An 18,792-nucleotide genomic window follows, 5' to 3' on the forward strand; every position below is an offset into this window, starting at 1 on the left:
TCTGAAGTATAAATTGAGTTTCTAGAATTAAGAAAAAATGTTTGTAGAGATAACACATGATCATGTTCTTAAAATCCCATGTACTCTTAGCTCTTTTGCTCAACAAGGGTATGCAGCTAAACTTTATTGGAGAGATATCTTACATCTCTAATTAGAAATTTATGGATCAGGGAATGCTCTAAAGCATGTTTTGTTGGTTTTGTTTTTTTTTTTAATTTACCCCAACCTGCATTTATTTTCACATGAGTATCTCCACTAAGCTCTCTATCAATAGTGTTTAGAAAGATGTTCTTCATCAGATGTTGGTGCTTTCTACCCCTCCACAACTTAAAATCATTAATTCAATTTTAATAAAAACAAATAACTATATTTCTGATTTTTCTGGATGGAAAATGTGAATTTATTCTATATCTTCAAGCTGTAAAAAACAGCTCAAAATTCTACTAATGCCAATGCCAACTACATGTGTTTGTCACTTGGAAAACTTCGGGTTCATATGCACAATTTAAGCATTTTAAATTGATAGACCTCAATATAGCCTAAGCCTTGGCTGCACAACAGTTACTAGGAATACTGAATCACCTCCTCACAGAATTTAAAGCTCTGAGTATCCTTCAGAAAAATAATCCAACAAAATTTCAGGTAATTCTGCAAGTTCTCCTAGATGGAACTTCTGGTTTAAATGTTTCTACAGTGTATCTAGAATAAACTACATTTAAAATACTTTTTCTTTTCTTTTTCTCGTCTTTTTCAACCTCCTCCATGTTTCTGTTTTGTACAAATACATTACTGTCAGCCATATGAATAATTTCACCTAAAGTGGTTTCTTTTTTTTACCATGCTACTGCAGACAGCTACTTTCTCTACCTCAAATACTTTCTTCTCCTTTATATTGCAGTTACTATTCCAGGAGGGTGCCAAATTGACTCTCATAAGGAACTGAAGCTTTGTAGCTGAAAAACTGGCATAGCAGGGGCATAACAGCAGTGACATTTGCTCATGCAGCCCAATATCATCAATATGGAGCTACCCCAGGAAACCAGGTAAACAGAGGTATTTATTTCTTTGTATCCTGTGATCCACAGCAAAAAAACTTGCAGCAGACTGTTTTGGGAACTGAGGCGAGTTCTGCCACTGGTTTGCTTGAGGTCTTTAGGCAAGGTACTTCATGGCTCCTTATCTCTGTTCCACCCCTGTCAAGTGGTGAATATGATAACAGTGTGTGTTGTAAAAGCATTTCAGCTCTTGCATGTTATTCACATGTGGGTCTCTACTATTTGGTACAAAAGTGCCAATTAATACCAGCTGTGACAGCACTATTACGCAAGCAACCAAATTACAGAAACTTATTAGAAGGAAAATCAAATGGGATTTGCTGGAAAACAAGGTTTCACAGCAGAATTGTTCAGTAACAGCAGCTCAAATTAAGGTTTAATTACAATAAAAATGTCTGGCATCAATAAACATGGTAACATCAAGTAGATTTCTGCATCATGACAGGACTGAAAGTAATTAACATGCAGTGTGTGATAGATCTTCCCATTAGAATAGAATACAGTATAAAAGTAAATATTATCAAATAAGACATATTAAAACATTTACCGGCTAGCATAAAATTAGTAATTTAATACAAATAACTAGCAGCTTTGAAGGAAGTATTTCAGTAAAAAAAGAAACTATGTTCTGTATTTTCTGTCACGATACCTCAGCGAACTGACTCCCTCCAAAATATATACACAGAATTAATACACTAACTGTATGTCAAAAAGAGTTGTTATCAAAGCTTGGAAGGTAATGAGCCATATGTAAACCTGTTGTCTTCATTCAAGGCTAAACTTTCTTCAAACAGAATGCCATAAGGCGGATGAAATATCTCTGAAACTATTGAGTAGGAAAATTATTGAAATAATTTGTCCTGTGTGCAGCTAAAACTTTATTACATTTTGTTAGATCTGACTTTTCATCTAGCAAACCACAATGATTTTTTGTGACTGGACACATGGTTTTTGTTTTTCTTTGCATACTGGTGGGATAGTTCTTACAAGCTCATGAGCACACGAGACAAAGAACTTGGGCATATGAACAGTTGTGTTAACTTCAATAATTAAGGGTAGCTAAAGGATCAGGAAAGAAAGTTTAGAACCTAGCAAGAACAAGACACTAATGACCATCAAAACTATGGTTAAAAGATGGTCTGAACATGCCTTTGATGGTCTTAGACTAATAGAAAGAAGGAAATATAAAAAAATTAAGTAATTTTCTTTCAGGATTATGTGTCCTGCAGCATTACTTCTCTAAAAATAGGCTAGAGCAAGGGGAAAATATTTTATATTTAATATCACAACACAGGGCAGAATCGCTCAGAGCACATGATGTACATGTCTCAGTATCTACAAGCTTGATTAATTGATTCTACTGTAAAGTCACAGTATGATTTTTCAGAGCTCTGTATAAATCCTGCGTCAGCACACCATCCGGGAAAACAATATTTACCTCACTGTATTGAATGGCAAAGCTGTAGCAATGGTAAATGGTGAAATTAATGATGCCTTGCATAAGGAAAAGATAATATCAACTCTGACGTGCTTAAAGATTTGTACAAGTCAAAGACTTCCTGAAGAAATGTTCCTGCTCTTTCTCCTCCCTGTACATAACCCCCTTTGCAGATGGGCACCCATTACAACCCAGCACTTATTCCAACCCACCACTCCAGCAGAAGGATGAGCAGCAGTGTCTGCCCCACAGCAGCACTTGCCTGCATTTCCACACCACAAACTAGAAAGGAAATATTTGAGATAGAATGTGCTGTAGTGTCTCTTGCGCTCTCAGGCTCATGTTCATCTGTTTATTGGACAAATATTGTTTTCCATGTCTACACAGACATCTAATATATGCAAGTTTCCATCAAAGCTTTTTCTGATGAAATTCAGTTGCTGGAGAGGTCCTGAAAAACATGCAGGGAAGGCTGAAATATGGACAAAACCCAAGCAAACAAATGAAGCAGTGTTATTTACTACTAGGTCCTCCAGTTTTGAAGACACGATTAGTGTGCAGTGATTCACATTGTATTTTTTACATTTAAATAACAGCATGATGGAAGACTAGTTTGGGAAGGGATATTTCAGTGTACTGCAGAGAAGCAAAATATGATCTCAGTCAGTTCTAGATCATAACACTTATTTCTTCATATTTCATTTCTGGTTCATGAGCCATTGTATTACTCTGATTCATGGTGTCCAACATTTGCAATCTGAATCTAATGATAAGACAAGAAGTAATAATATAATAAGAAGTGCTATTTTACTCATGGTAATTTAGCAAATGCAAAATCCACAATTTACCTCCAACTAATGTTAAAATGATGCATTGATGTGCTAATGCATTGCAAGTCTCTCTGCACTCCCCTTTTCCTTGTAAAAACCACTTGTTTTGTGACAGGCATTTTAGGTAAGTTCTCTTGAAAAAATTAAATTATAACATCTCTGTGTATTTTTCTTCCTCTGCATTGATTCACTCAATGGTGTAAAAAAAATACAAAGTTTTCTTTGATTATGAAATTCGCAGTACTCATGACACGTCTTGAGAAAAAAAGATTTTTAATAATCACCTATTTGAGCAGTATGTTTAAAAATAACACCAAAACCTTCAGCTGACATTTAAATTTCACTCAACAAACAATTCTCAGCAAGACAAACTATACTGTTTCCTGCTCTTACATGGAATATAAGCAGTTTTGATTAAATTACGAAGATTTTGGTTCTCACATTATGCCATTTAAAACAAACTTTCTTTCTATAGAACACATTCTTTGTATAATAGAACAGTAAGCCTTTCCAAAAATGATATTAACAATTACTGTGTAATTTAAAGACAGGCCTGAGACACAGTATTTTTGTCCATATCTAGACCTAGGAAGCCTCAAGGTTTGAAGATGTTTATATTGAAGGATTTAAGCCTGGGATCATCTCTAAGCCGGATTACCTCTACCCTTACTTATTTTCCCACACAAAACATCCTATACAAAGTGAGTTCAACAGTATCTCATTCTGGTTTTCCATTACAAGGAAATTTGCCTCTTGTAAGCTCTAAGTCTCACAATAACTGCTTGTAGCCTGAATAGAGGCTTTCTACATTATTCCCTCATAGCCAGATTTGCAAAGCTAGCTAAGCATCCCAGACCTGAATTTAATAGAAAAGAAAAAAAACCAAAAAAACAAGTCCAAAGCTCACCAAGGCTATATATACACTGAAAATGTCACCAAGTACTCTACTTTAGCCTTCTATGTAACTTTGAAAAATGTGGACAATAATTTAGATAAGCAGACTATGAGGGTAAGTTCACTATATTGAGGGTAAGTAATCTTGGAATCTCTCCCAATTCCAGAATTAAAGTACAGACTCATCTTGCCCCTAATTCCACAGTGGGAAGAGAGGCAGGGATGGACCAGCTACTCCCTTCTCTCTCAGACCTCAAGCAAAAGCCATATATGTGTAGGTTTGCATGCAGTGATCCATGGAGTTCCAAAACTGGACTTTCCTGATATGCATTATGGAAAAAACATACCAGGATGTTTCTTTGCTGAACTGGTATTTGTTGGAAAGAATGGATAAATATAATTGCCTGGCAAAAGATTTACAATAGTACAGCCAGGATGAAGACAATCCCCCCTTCTGGTTGAACAATGCCCTTACCTACAGATAGGTCCAAAAGTCAAATGGACTGTTCTATCTCAACCCCCAAAATGTATGGTTCATCCCATACCTGTAACCCTCCCCTGAAACACCAGGTGTCCGTGACCCCATTGGCCTAAGTCTTGTTCCAGCCCACCTTGAAGCCCCCGATAAGGGGTCTCAAAGGGGCCAGACGCTCTCTTGGATCTTCCCCCCTCTTGGAACTTTCACCCTCTCCTGGAGCATCCTCTCTACCCCTTGTCTCTCCCCTCCCCCATCCCCTCAGGCCTTGCCACGTGCTGCGTCTGGCAGCTCCAAGCAAGACCTTTCACCATCCCTAATAAGCCTTATATTCTAAGAGCAGCCTTCAGACATCCCTCGTCTCCATTCATCAAAGCTGTCCTGGAGCCCAGCATTTCCCTACAGACACTCAAAAAATTTATGACATTAATATGCAGTTTCTAAATCTGCAGTTTAAGATTGATGCATCTATGAGAAAAAGAACAAAGCAAAACCAGGTTAAATATCTATAAAATCATGTGCATACAGACAAGGTATACAGAGCAAAAATTAGGATTCATATAAATGTGGAAGAACTGTTTTCAAGACAAAAAAAAAAGTGGTTCTACATAGAACAAGCACTTAAAACTCTGGAACTCCATCACTCAGGGTGTTTGAGATACCCTGAAACTTGGTGACCTTCATAGGACACTGGATATTATTGTGAAGATAAATTCATAAGAAGTGAATAAATACAGTGAAATCACATTGTGCTCAGGAATTTCGACTAACTAGAAGTTGTCTGAAGTTGGGACAATAATATCCAGAAATACCATTACACTCTTGCCCTTTTCTTATGTTCCTTTGGATTTGCTTTTGGCCACTGCCAAGAACAGAACACCTGCTGGGTAGGAACTAGACTACTATGGATATTTCTGCATCCAGTTTATGGTCACAGGAGCAAAAGAAACTGATACTAACAACTCATTATCATCAGCAGCTGCATACATGGGTCGTTTTAAAAATTAGATTGTAATTTCAGTTTCAGAAACCCTTTCTCTGCTTTCTTTCCCTCCAACTCTAGCTATTCCTTCACATAGTCCAGTTTCCTTCCCCTGTTTGTAGTGTTTATGCAATTGGTTTTATGGCCACCTTATGAACCAGCTAATTAAAAATACAGATTTAGAAGATGCACATGGAGAAATATTGGCCCAGTTTGCAAGAGGACACTCATTAGTTTAAACCACCTTCACCATAAGCATGATGACTCCCTGCTGACAGATTTACCTCCCCTGGATCAGAAGATCAATGCTTTATCCAGAACTTAAGTGGGCTAAGAGAGCACTCATGAGCAGTCATTAACCCATAGCTCATGAGAAGCATCCTGCAAACTGCTGAAACTCAGTACCTTTTTCTCACAGTATGAATGGTAGGATTGCTCCAGGTATGATAAGCAGAAGCCTGTGAGACAGAGCTTTGACTTAATCTGACCTAGTGGTACAGTCTGGGGAAAGGAGAGGAAGAGCTCAGCTGGTCAGAGCATGGCTTGAATCCCCATAAGGGATTCACTCAAGAGCTGGACTCAGTGATCCTTCTGGGTCCCTTCCAACCCAGACTATTCTGTGATTCCATATTTGGATGGTAAAAAGCTTGCCATTTTACCCCTCAGTTATCGAGACTGCCTCACATCAGATATTGTCATTGCCAAGTCTAGTGATACTATATATGTATGTATATATATATATATAAAGTACTGTGTTTGTTGTTAAAATAATTAGTTTTATACGTTGTGGTAATACTCAGGAAGTAATCAGAAACTGAGAAAATTGCACTAGTCAGACACAGACATATTGAAGGTACATAAAGATGCTGATTTGAAAATGCATTTTTTTCCTGAAGAATTACAAATCAGGCAAGAATTTATTTATTAGTTGGCCAATTATTTTTGTCAGTGCTTTCAAGTGGATTAAGTATTGATAAACGATTTTGCAATGGAATATTGAAAGAGTATCTGCAGTCTAACTGCAGGTATGCATTCCACCTAATGATGGTCTATCTTTGGATTGACCTCATGGACCAGGTAATTTGCAATTACATTTCTATTTAAACTTTTAATGTAAGTTCAAAAGAAATCAGACTTAAATTGCTATCAGTTACTAAATTTAAGAATTCAAAGAAGACTTATATTAAATGCACAAATTAAGTCAAATTAAAAGCACTTTCACAATGACTAAAGCTGTTCTGGAGTATGATTCAGGTCATACTGAGGGCTCATTCACATCCCACACTATATAACTTTTAAAATTAAACAATAAATGTACAAAGTGTACAAATGTACAAACCAGTCCAGTACATCCTTCAGCAAACATCAGCGGGTGCCTGTTAAGTAAAATCAGTGTTCTGTGCTGTCTGTGCTCTGGGAACACATTGGGTAGTTCTGATTTGACTTGTGATTATTTGATTTCCTGGCAGACTTTGAATCAATTCCAATTGCATTCCTGAGACTAGCAGTTGGACAAACTTGCCTCTAAATCTCTCATACCAAGAGCTTTAACCACCTACCCTGAAAGGTATGGAGGTTTGGAAGCAAGTGCAGCAAGTAATGGTTTTCTGTTCTGCCTGTGAAATCATGAAGAAATGCACTAAACTGTGGCTTTGAAAAAATTTTCAAATATTGTCTCATTTACAGGGGAGATGCCACTGAGGTTGCCATCATTGTAAATGTAATTTTAAAACTTTTTAACTGGCCCCACTAATCAATTGCAGACTATTTGGGAATTTGAAAACCATCTGCTCTACCAAATTCTATTATTTGTGGTTGATGTTTATCATGACTCCTACCAGTAACATTTTAACTATTGTAAGTATTTCACATTTGGACAGAAAGCAGGGTTCTATAGGCACTTCATAAAGTAAAGCAGGCAGAACTGGAGACGGTCAGATGCTACTACCCTTTACACTCTTTAGAAAAGACAAAAAGATTTTTTTTTTTCCCTGAAACTACATTAGGACAAAATGGAGGAGAAAAAGTTAGGGAGGTGTAGCAACCACACAGATATTTCTGACAGGATATTCTTTTAACTCCAGAATAATTTCCCATGATAAATAAAACTTACAGCACTACCTATCTCCCCAGGCACAATGCTGTGGAAGCCCATAGGATACAGGCATCTGAGTCAGGAGTAGCACATATGGAAAAGCAAATTCTGTAATATCTACCAGTGCATTGCTAAAGAGGTGATCCAGTTGAAGAGGCCTGTGCTTAAAGCCAGCTTTACTAATTAAATCTCTAAGTATTAATGAACATTATGCATACCCACACAAGCAACCACTGCTGAGACAAAGTCCCTGTGTTCTCATGGAAGTCTGAGGGCAATATATTAGTGTATACTTCACTATAATTAATAGTCGGGACATTTTGTGAAAGAACCATCTGGACCATAGTGATATCTTGAAGTACAAGTATTTCACTGATTGAATATCAATAATTAGAATATGGCCAGCTGCTCAAACACTAATCTGCCTGGTGCAACAGCTAGTACCAAAGTAAATAATGCTTTAGTGTTAAGCAAGTACTACAGAATTCTTTACAGTAGGAGCTGGAAACTCCAACTGCCCCTGAAGATTTCTTTACCTTCAATGGCTCTACTTTCATCAGAAAGGACCATTTGACTTGTGTTATCAATGGGAGAGCTTTCACTTCAAAACCTGCCATACGAAATACTTTATTACAAAGAGTCAGCACACACAGTCACTTCATTTATGCCCCTGAACTAAGTGAAAGTTAATTTTGTTTTCCTAAGATCTGGGTTTAAAAGCATTTGTGTTAGCTCTCTATTTACTTTGCCATGCTTTGCATTTTATTCTTCTCTGTAATTTAATTCATTATTCTTGTTTGGTTGATTTATCAGACAATGGTAGTGTTTCTACCTCTTCCTGCCTTAAGTATTCTTTTTTTCTTCTGCTTTAGCTTTACAGAAACACAAAGAAAGAAGCCTGAAGCCAAGTCTTAATGCATTTTAAATATTTGTCTTTTTAAGCAAAACCAAGAAGAAGATATATTGATTTTGCATATCTAGAAGTACTTAAAATGTTCAATTTAAACAGGGGGAAGTAAATGCACATAGACTTAATTCAAAGTAAAGGAAGCTAAAGCTTTACCTGAGCAAGGAGTGTTGTATTACACTCAAATTACAGGCACCGAGAAAATGGTAGTGAAGGCAGACTAATGACTTGAAAATATTGTTGTGACAAGTGTTTTGGAAAGAAATTACATTCTGATATTTTAGTGCATTATAATTATTTCATCAAGTGATGAAAATTGATGCAGAGAGTTCATAAAAAGTGGATTTTTTTCCCTCGGTCTGTGGGCAAAATTTTGTTTTCATACACAGATTTGCTTTTCAGCAAAGTCCAATAGTCAGCTCTCCAGTTGCCCAACCACAGACAGAGAAGACTTCAGCATTTTTTATTTTCACACTTTCAGTCTTGATTACGGCACAAAATACTGAGGTTCTTAATCATCCTAAGTATCTAATCTGTTAAATAGGGGTTTCAGAGTGCATCCATTTTTGGTGATGGATGGTACTCTGTGACCTCAGCACCAAGGAGTAAAAAGTGATTTGTTTAATTTGATTCCACTACTTGCCAATTTCTAATTTCACACATCAAGATGGCCAAAATATCTGACATTCTACTTTTCACTTACAAAAGGGAGATTCATGCTGTTTAAGGAATGTACTGTTTCTCTAATCCCAGGCCTAAATGAAAGGCAGCAAGGAAAAGACATTTTTTTCCCTTCAGAAAGAAGCTATTGTACTCATGTGCAACATGCTTTTGGATGACTCTGTCTAGCAACATCATGTGCACTTGCTAAGTACCTTGTACTTCTTGAAGTGTGGAGGTATTTTTGCTAGCATACATCCTGAAGTGATTATTGTCATCCTCCCAAAGCATGCAAACTGAAAGATTACTTCAGAAAGAGCTTTATTTTAATGTAAAGTCCAGATTCTACATTCCATTCATGCCTTATGCCTACTAAAGTTAATGGGATTTAAGAAATGACACTTGAAGAACAGGCCCAGATAAATCTTTCCTGCTTACCAAATTGTGCCACATTATGATGCATATATATATGGAAATCCATCCCCTTACTCAGACTTTAATTCAAACAGTGCATTCAGTTTCTGAGTACTGATATGCAGTCATTCCTTTGCTGTATAACAAACTTGGCAATAGTTTAGTTTAATAATAGTTTGCAACACCCCCTCTGATGCATTGTTGCACAGGACAAAGGTCTGATGAATTCTGTTCAAAAGGATGATATAAAACCAATAGCTTCAGCCCTGATGTCATTACTGTGGTCTTTGCACTGCTTTCCCAGAGGCTCATCTGCAAAGTTCACTAAGGAGCACATCTTCATTCATGGAGGAACTATCTTTGAATAGTCAATAGACATCACCATAACTTCTGTAAATCCTAAGGCATATTGCAATGAACTTGGATGGCCACTGCAGGCTTGTATTGATGGAGGATAAATTGAAAAAACAGTGACAATATCTGTTACAGGGCCTTAGAGACAGAACTGAATAACTTGATTTAACTTCACAGTTAGTTTGACTTTGAGCAGATGGTTGGACCAGCTGACCTCCAGAAGTCCCTCCTGCCAATTTAAATTTTTCTATGACTCTAACCTATATTTAGCTCCTTAGACTGAGTAAAATGATTCAATTTCAAAAACAAAATAGCTTCTAAGCTAAAATGGGACCAATGAAAATAAAGAGATAACCTAAAACAATCTTAGGAGCATGTTTGTGTTTCTTTAAATTATATAAGCAATCCACACAGGTCTTTCCTTCTTTTTCTATAATCTGTGGTATCCTGTGAGGCTACAGTGTTGGGACACAGTAAAAAACTCTTCTAGAGGGCCATCTTAGTTTAGGAGGAAATTTAAAAAAAAATTAGAAAATCTCTGGTCTGCATAGAATGGTACGACCACAGAACTAGGAATACAATAAAACCTGAGCAGTTACTAATATTGAAAAGTAGTAACTCTGTTCTTACTAAGAGAAAGACTGCTGTTATAGCAGCTATTGAAGTCTTCATTACAGCTAAAATAAACTATTTCAATGCAACAAGGGCAACTGTAGGGCTGAAAAAAGTTCAGTAAATTTCAGCAAAGGCAGGATCCTGCACCTGGGGAAGAACAACCCTCTGTGCCAGGACACGCTGGGGCTGACCTGTGGGAAAGCAGCTCTGGGGAGAAGGACCTGGGGGTGCTGGTGGACAACCATCTGTCCATGAGCCAGCAGTGTGTCCTGGGGGCCAAGAAGGTCAATGGGATCCTGGGGGACATTAGGAAGAGCACTGCCAGCAGGGAGGTGATCCTGCCCCCCTGCTCAGCCCTGCTGAGGCCACATCTGGAGTGCTGTGTCCAGTTCTGGATTCCTCAGCACAGGGGAGATGCAGAGCTCCTGGAACTGGTCCAGTGGAGGGCAACAAAGATGACTGAGGGACTGAAGCCTCTTATGAAGAAAGGCTGAGGTAGCTGGGCTGTTCAGCCTACAGAAGAGAGACTGAGAGATCTTATCAATGCTTACAAATATCTTGAGAATGGTTATCAAGTAGATGGGGCAACAGTCTTTCAGCTGTGCCCCGTGACAGGACAAGGGACAATGTGCAAAAACTGAATCAGAGAAATGTACATCTAAATGAGGAAAATATCCTTTACTTTGACGGTGACAGAACACTGTAACAGAATGCCCAAAAAGATTGTGGAGTCTTCTTCTCAGGAGATATTTGAAACCTGCTTAGACATGATCCTGTGCAATCTACTCCAAGTGAACCTACTTGAGCAAAGAGGTTGGACTAGATTATCTGCAGAGGTCCCTTCCAAACCCAGCCATTCTGTAATTCTGTGATAACATGCTAGTTTAACTCTTCATATTAAAAAAAAAAAAAAAAAAAAAAAAAAAAGCATTTAAAATGTAAATAACATTTCTATTTTTAATCTCTGCAACCATCTCCTGTTTGTGTCATGAATTTTAACACAGAAAGTCCAAATATATGTGAAAACCATACCAGACAAAGCAAAGACTACTACAACCAACTGAAATTGATCAATTTACAAATGTCCAACATGTTTAGGCTTGAGACATTTCTTTCTTGAATTAGTTTTTTAACTTACACTTATCAGCCTACTTATTTCACATGGTTTCATGCCAGCCTCTTAATTTTTGTTTTAAAGTTATATATTCTAATTTAGGACTATAGAATGGTTGTGTTTCTCCACCAAAATAAGTGTTGACTTTTAGTAGCAAACTACCCAAAAATGAGAACATTAGTGGAATCAACAGAGACTTCTGTGTTTACCAACTATGTAGGAGACAAACAGGTCAATTTTTTTGTCAGAAACTATTTGAACTCTAATTGCTTACCTGCAATAAAAATAGATGCCATGCCACTGAGCAGGCTCAGGTAAGGTCTCTCTCAGTATTTCCTATTATACTTGCTGCACTTTACTACCTCCTACAACTCCCTAAACACAATCTGGTGCAGCTCATAAAGGTGAAAGATGTGTGGGTATGGTTCTCAGCACAGCTGTCTCAGTAACTGCTGTTTTTCATGAAGACAATGTGATTTTCCTGCTGTATTCCTTGCACAGTCACACAGACCTGCTCTGCAGTAAATTGTTACTAGCAAATTTACAGTATCTCATCCATGCACTACGTAATCTCCAAACCCTTGCAAGAGCTTATAAAAGCTGCTGGCTTCTATATTTCAGTTCCACACAAGGCAATGGTTCCTGCTGAGTTATTACATGTGCTGTCACTCAGAATACTGATATTTTCTTTTTTAAAAAGAAAAAAAGGAGGTAAGTGTGATAAACTGCCATATTCTGCCTCTCTTCACACACCTTTGCTGTCACTGCTTGTTCTGCAAGAAAAAGGAAGGCATCTTCCACTGCATGGCTAGGGCAGGCACCTAAACAGCCCAGTGCACTTCACAGAATTTGGCCTCCCCCAGGCCAAATTTGGTTTCTGGGTGTCCCTTTATGTCACTGGATGCACACAGCTCCACACAAGATGAGTAAGATGTACAGTCAGCAACTCAGCTAGCACACCCCTGGCATAAGGTGACAGCAAGAAAGTCCATGTCATTATTGACAGGTCTGTGACATAGCTGTCTTTGAAACTCTCCAATCCTGAAAATTACACCACTTTGAAATCCTCTTATTTCTAAACTATGAGTCACTATAAGGATGCTGACTGCCTTATTTCTTTTTATAGTCATTTATAGCCTTTAATACAAGTATTACCTCCAGGTATGTAGCAGACAGTGATATTCAGCTCCAGATTTAGATGGAAACATTTAGGTTTCTATGGTGCAATGCCTCTTAAGTTCAATAGCTATGTTATAATACCATTATACATGGTGGACACCTAGTTCAAGATATCTGTGTTGGAACAAGAATATTGCTGTTCTGCTCAGGATTTTCCTTCCATTAAGTAAAACAACTTTGGCAAACTATTCACAAGGTGAATGTCAGTAGGGGTGCTGGCATTCTGGTCACAGGACACATGATCTTTCTTCTGGCAGCAGGCTGGCAGGAAAACAGCTGCAGTAGGATTGATTGTTCCACTGGGCTGAATCTACAGACTGTGAGTTGCACAACCCTGTCTGACGCCTGTGGGAGACATCATTGTCTCCTCATCTTTGAGTCCTGTCCCTCATTTATCTCAACACAGACTGCCAAGAATAGAACCTCAGCTTGCAGACATTAGGCATATCTAAGCTTTCTACAAATGAGCTGTCCAGGTTCCCCTCTGGTCTCAGTAAAGAAGAGAGGCATCTCCAGAGAGCAATTCTGCTGCTGCGGGGGATGAATTGCCACAGAAGTCACCTGCTTTTCTTTTCTGACAATAAAAGAATCTTGGACAATGAGTTGACATCTCTCTTGCAGAGGCTAAAGTTTAAGGTGATCAGTCCCGACAAAGCTCAGAATACATAAATCTCACTTTGGATAATGAAAACCACATTTTTTTTTTTTTGTAAACTGAACATTCCTGATTAAAATTGCTTCAACTTTTATTTAAACTTTGTTATAGCTTTCCATGAAGCACCCAAAAATGAACTATAATAGAGAAAGAAAGAAAAAAAAAAGCTAGCATAGCTAAGACAGGGACAAATATTCAATATGCGCACATACTCAGCTGAACCAAAGCTTGAATGTTTTAGGGAGGAATAAGGATGGATTTGAAAGTAATTGGCATAGCAGGGCCTGGAAGGTAACCATTCAAAAAGCCAGGCAAAGGTTAAGAAGCAAAGGATACTTCTCACAATCCTCAATATCCAGTGTGACATATTTTACGTAGCATGATTGAACATTTATATAGCTGGTCCTCATTCAGGGTGTTGCCACACCCATCTAAACCCAAAAGTACTTAAATATTTCTGAAATTCTTTGAAAACTTCAAGAAGAAAACATGACTGTTCACTTTGTACCCCTTGATTTCAAGCACGAGAATTGAATGTAATTAATTTAGTGGTATTGATACACGTGTAGATTGATCAAAGTTAAAAAATGAACAGTGTGAGCACATTTTGAAATAACAGCATAGGAGCCTGTTACGGCTAAACTGGAGAAACCTATATGCTCTTAGACAACAAGAAAGGAAAATTCCTTTATTGATTTATGAATATGAATAGGCACTTTAAATTTATGCAATTTTCCTTTTGATTGGAGGACTAAACCAGAAAATTGTTGTTATTACTTTTCTGAAAACCAGAAGGATGCAGCCTAGAAGAAAACTAACTTCAAGACATTTTCTGGCTGACGGCAACTATCCAGTCTGTTCTAAATCAAGGTGACTGATAAAGTTTGGAATAAAGCTAAACATTTGTATGTTTCTCAGAACTTTTGTGGGTAATGTCAAATTCTGCTATTTAAACTTTACAGACGTAATTCCTACCAAAATAAAAATTGTCTCAGCTCTGTGAAGATCCAGTGTCCCAACATGACTGACTATAATTTTTGGATAGCTGATTCATGGTATTTTGTCCTGTAAGACATATACACAGACATTACACAAAGAGGAGAGGAAATGTTCTTCTCAAATGCGAGGATGAAGGGATGAAAGAATAGGTGTAGGATTCAACTATTAATTACTTATAATATTGTGTTAATGTTCTACAACTCTGAGATGGATGATAAGAGTCCTCCTTAGAGAAAATAGTAAAGCAAAATTTGACAAACCTGTCTTCTTCCAGTAGACTTTGACTTGAAGTTGATTGTCCTGATAGAAGGGAGTTCCAACTTTAAGAAAACGAGCGGTTTTCCTTCTTTGAAAGTTTGGGTAAGGATCTACCAGTCCTTTCTGTGGTTTCCCAGCAGATGTCCGTTCCTCTGCAATACACAGAGCAATCAGGAAACTATTTAGTTAACTACAGTGCTGTATAATGACTGTGCTAAATTTGGTGTAATTCAGAAAATAATAGTATCTTTATTCTAAATGATCTTATTTCCATTTCTTAACTAAATGAAATAACTATAAAGAATTAACTGTCCATAATGGTTGAAAAATTACTCGTTTGAAATTCAGTCAAATTTAGAAAGTGACTAAAAAAAAAATACATTTTCACAGGGAAATGCTCTGTAAATTTTCTGAAGAGTAATATGGAAATGGACTGTATTTTTATATCCCCAAGAACAAGAAATGTTAACACAATGATTTTTTAAACAGACACAGTATCTACCAGTAGTTCTCTCTAATACTTCACAGTCTTTGTATTCATGCAGTGTTTGAGTATGCACAAAATCCAAGGACAGCATTGAATGTAGCCCACAGAGTGCCACATGTGGTTACTACATCAAAGTAAATATAGTCCTCTGGTATGCTATATAAGAACACTGTGGTCAGATTAAAGATCTGTCTTGCCTACTTTCCTGTTCCCAGCAGTGAATGGTGAATGCTTAGGAAAACATTGCAAGAGTAGAATTTTCTTTCAGCAATTCCCTCAGTGCGGTGTGCCTGGCATCCAACAAGCAATTGCAATTGATGTCCTTCATCAAGCATTTTGTTTGATAAAAATGTATCATGATTTAGCAGGGCTGACAATACTTACAGATATTTTCTGTTAAAAACAAAGAAATATTCATTCAAACTTCACTTTTCATTGCACACTTGCAAATGTATCTGATCCAATTAGGAGGATCAGATTATATCCAACAAAAAAAGATGTATTTAATTCAATATTATACCTAAATTAAAACTAAAGAGTCCAATAACAAGGAAGTGGCAAATTATTGACTACATACTTGAGAGAAAGAGGGAAAGATTCAGGTTTCAATAATTGTCAGGAGTAACATATAAACTTGAACATATTGTTTTATATGCAGCTTCAATTGAAACTCACTTGCTCTATGACCAAATTTTACTTTCTCAGCCCTTTGCTGAATATGATTTGTCATTTTGTTTTTTTGTTTTATATTAAACTACCAAACTTATCAAAATCCTTTCTTAAGGTAACCATAAAGTTACTACTACCCAAATGGAAATTAAAAAGTTATAGAGAAAAGTACAAACAAAAATCTATCAGGTATTCCTCAATTTAAATTATTTTAATTTTATTGAATCTCTGCTTTGCTATTCTCTGTCTGCTCCACTTTCACAAAAACCAGGACACCAATTTAGAATATTTCTATATAAAGATCAGCCAAGAATCTTGCTACATTTCCCAGAAGTGAAGCACACAAATATAGTGAAGCAATGCCTTTCTGAGTGTGGGGAAATGTAATGCCAGAGGGCTGAGGTCAAAGCTCACAGAAGTGTGTAGGACTAAATTACTTCAGAGGGGTATGGACTATCTCTATTCTGACAATAGGACCAGACACCTAAAAACCAGAGCTTAATTCCACACAGAGCAGAGTATCTGACAGTGGGACTTCAGCAAAACTGGCACATTGCTTCTGGAATTACACTTAGCATGTGAGGTTCTAAAGACCTTAACAATATATAACCCAACATCTGAACACCTTGAGACCTTAATTTGAATGTGGGTCCTATGGGTACAATATTTTGAGAATGCATGGTCATCAAACATGGAATGTTTTAGATTCCCTAAAAGAAGAGTCAGTGTTTTATATATAAATTCACAGTAGACAAAAGCTTTTGTGCTCCAAGAATCTGACTTAATGGGCTACTAAAAATAGCCAGGATTTTGAAAAACATTGCAGGTTAATACTGTCTAGTTAAGACACACAAAAATGGTTTTATTCCATCCATATAGAAACACAGTCAGAATCTATACCTGTATGGAATGTAAAAAAAATATTAACACTACATTTATGCAAAGGCTTCCATTTTCTTTGCAACTGTTTATTTTAGGTGAGTAGAATCTAAGTCAAAGAATTAGGCAAAAACAGTCACCAATTTTTAAACAAGACTTTTAACAAGAAAGGGTTACTCAACTTGACCAGGAGATGATCTTTGTGCTATGGAATAACCCACTTAAAAAAAATATTTTTTTAAATTTAAGAAATCATTATATAAAACATTCAAATTCCAGATAAAGGAGAGAGAAAGCATTCAGGTGTTTGATTACTCACTATTATTCCTGATGTCCTGGGTCGTGCTAAAATGGAGAGAAACTTTAGCACTTTTTAGGCGTATCTGACCCCAGCGTGTTACTGCCTGCAGCTCTACATTGTAGTTGCTGTTGGGTTGGAGCCCCTCCAGGACCACATAATTTTGGGCCTATAATAGAATAAATACAGAAAGCAGTTATAATATTGCTGAAACACAGGCCTTTCTTAAAAGCAGGCTTGTTATCTTACGGACACGAGCTTTTTGAAGTTAGAAAACCATATATAAATTTCAGAGCAAAATTTCCTTTCTGCAAAAGATTTCTTTAATTGGACTCTGTTTTTCTGTGTCATTTTAAAAATACTAGCCTACTTGATGTTTGCATAATTTTGGCAGTTTCTTGGCAATTCCAAACCTATTGTTTAGGAAAAACCTAAGGGGTTTTCGACTATATAACAAGGTTTTTCTCTTATTCCAAAATCATTTTAGCAAAAGGAATTTAAGGACTTTATTCCACAATTTCTGCGTTAGTAAAGCAATTGAAAACTTTTTTCTAGAGACGGCCAGTCTGAAGATAGCTAAAGTCCAACATTTAATATATTTTTCAATACATTCTATTTCTTTCAATTCTTGAAAATAAAAATTTAAAAAACAAGCAGCAACCAAAAATACCCTCTCATTGGAAAGCATACTTTTCCTGTGTAGAATGGAAAACAGAACAGGAAAAGAAAATAATTTCCAATGTCACAGAAGTGTATAAAATGGGGAAACAACAGCTTAGGTTTATCATTCTCCAGTCAAAAACCCATACATTAAGGCAAGGCATATGATATTGTAAAGAAGAGTCCAGCTTTCACAGTCTTATATTTTATTTTGCTGGATTTAATTATAAAAATATCCTTCTAGTCCATATGCCAGGTGGAAGATATTACTCCATGTTCTCATTAGAATTTCTAGTGCCTATCAAGTGTGATAGTCCATACAGAGTTAAAAAGATAACCATGTACCAAGGTAACCATCCATATTTAACACTTGGGATGTTAAAAAGGGGATTGCCAAAAAGTATTTAGTATGAATTATCTTTACTTCTTTAGTGCTGATATATTGACTATAACTTTTGATTAACAGTGTCAATATTGTAGTCAAACTAATTCAATGTCTACCTGGAATGAACTCATATTGAAATCAGTACAAAATTATTTGGCTTGGGCTACATCTAAAGCTAAAAACTGGACAAAAATAATCTTCAGTGATCTTTAACAATTAAGACTTTTCCACTTTTCCTTTTTTTGTTTTTTAAATGTTTGTGCATTTGACATTCTTTAGCCTAAGAGCTGCTACAATATTCAAATGACCATTGATTAGCAACTGCATCTGTAGTTTCCTGAATCTCACTGGCAGTGCTGTACAATTTCATGACATGCTGCAGAGGAAAAACTACAAGTCAGGAGTAATATGAGAGATATTGTAAGAACCTGACTTTTCTACAAAATATACCTTGTATTTCACTAGAGGTCAGAACCTCGTCTCAATTGCC

The 18,792-nt window shown here is 36.7% G+C and overlaps 1 protein-coding gene across 1 annotated transcript in view; it reads right to left on the reverse strand.

Moving 5' to 3' along the window:
• Positions 1–18,792, reverse strand: part of ANOS1 (anosmin 1) — a 126,244-nt gene that overhangs the window by 15,321 nt on the left and 92,131 nt on the right. Inside the window, exons 8-9 of the mRNA XM_030280562.3 lie at positions 17,279–17,426; positions 14,927–15,076 (exon numbers count right to left, since the gene is read on the reverse strand). Of these exons, the coding sequence (XP_030136422.2) occupies positions 14,927–15,076; positions 17,279–17,426 (298 nt within the window). The remainder of the gene's footprint in view (positions 1–14,926; positions 15,077–17,278; positions 17,427–18,792) is intronic.

Source organism: Taeniopygia guttata, chromosome 1, assembly GCF_048771995.1.
Source record: "Taeniopygia guttata chromosome 1, bTaeGut7.mat, whole genome shotgun sequence".
NCBI lineage: Eukaryota > Metazoa > Chordata > Aves > Passeriformes > Estrildidae > Taeniopygia > Taeniopygia guttata.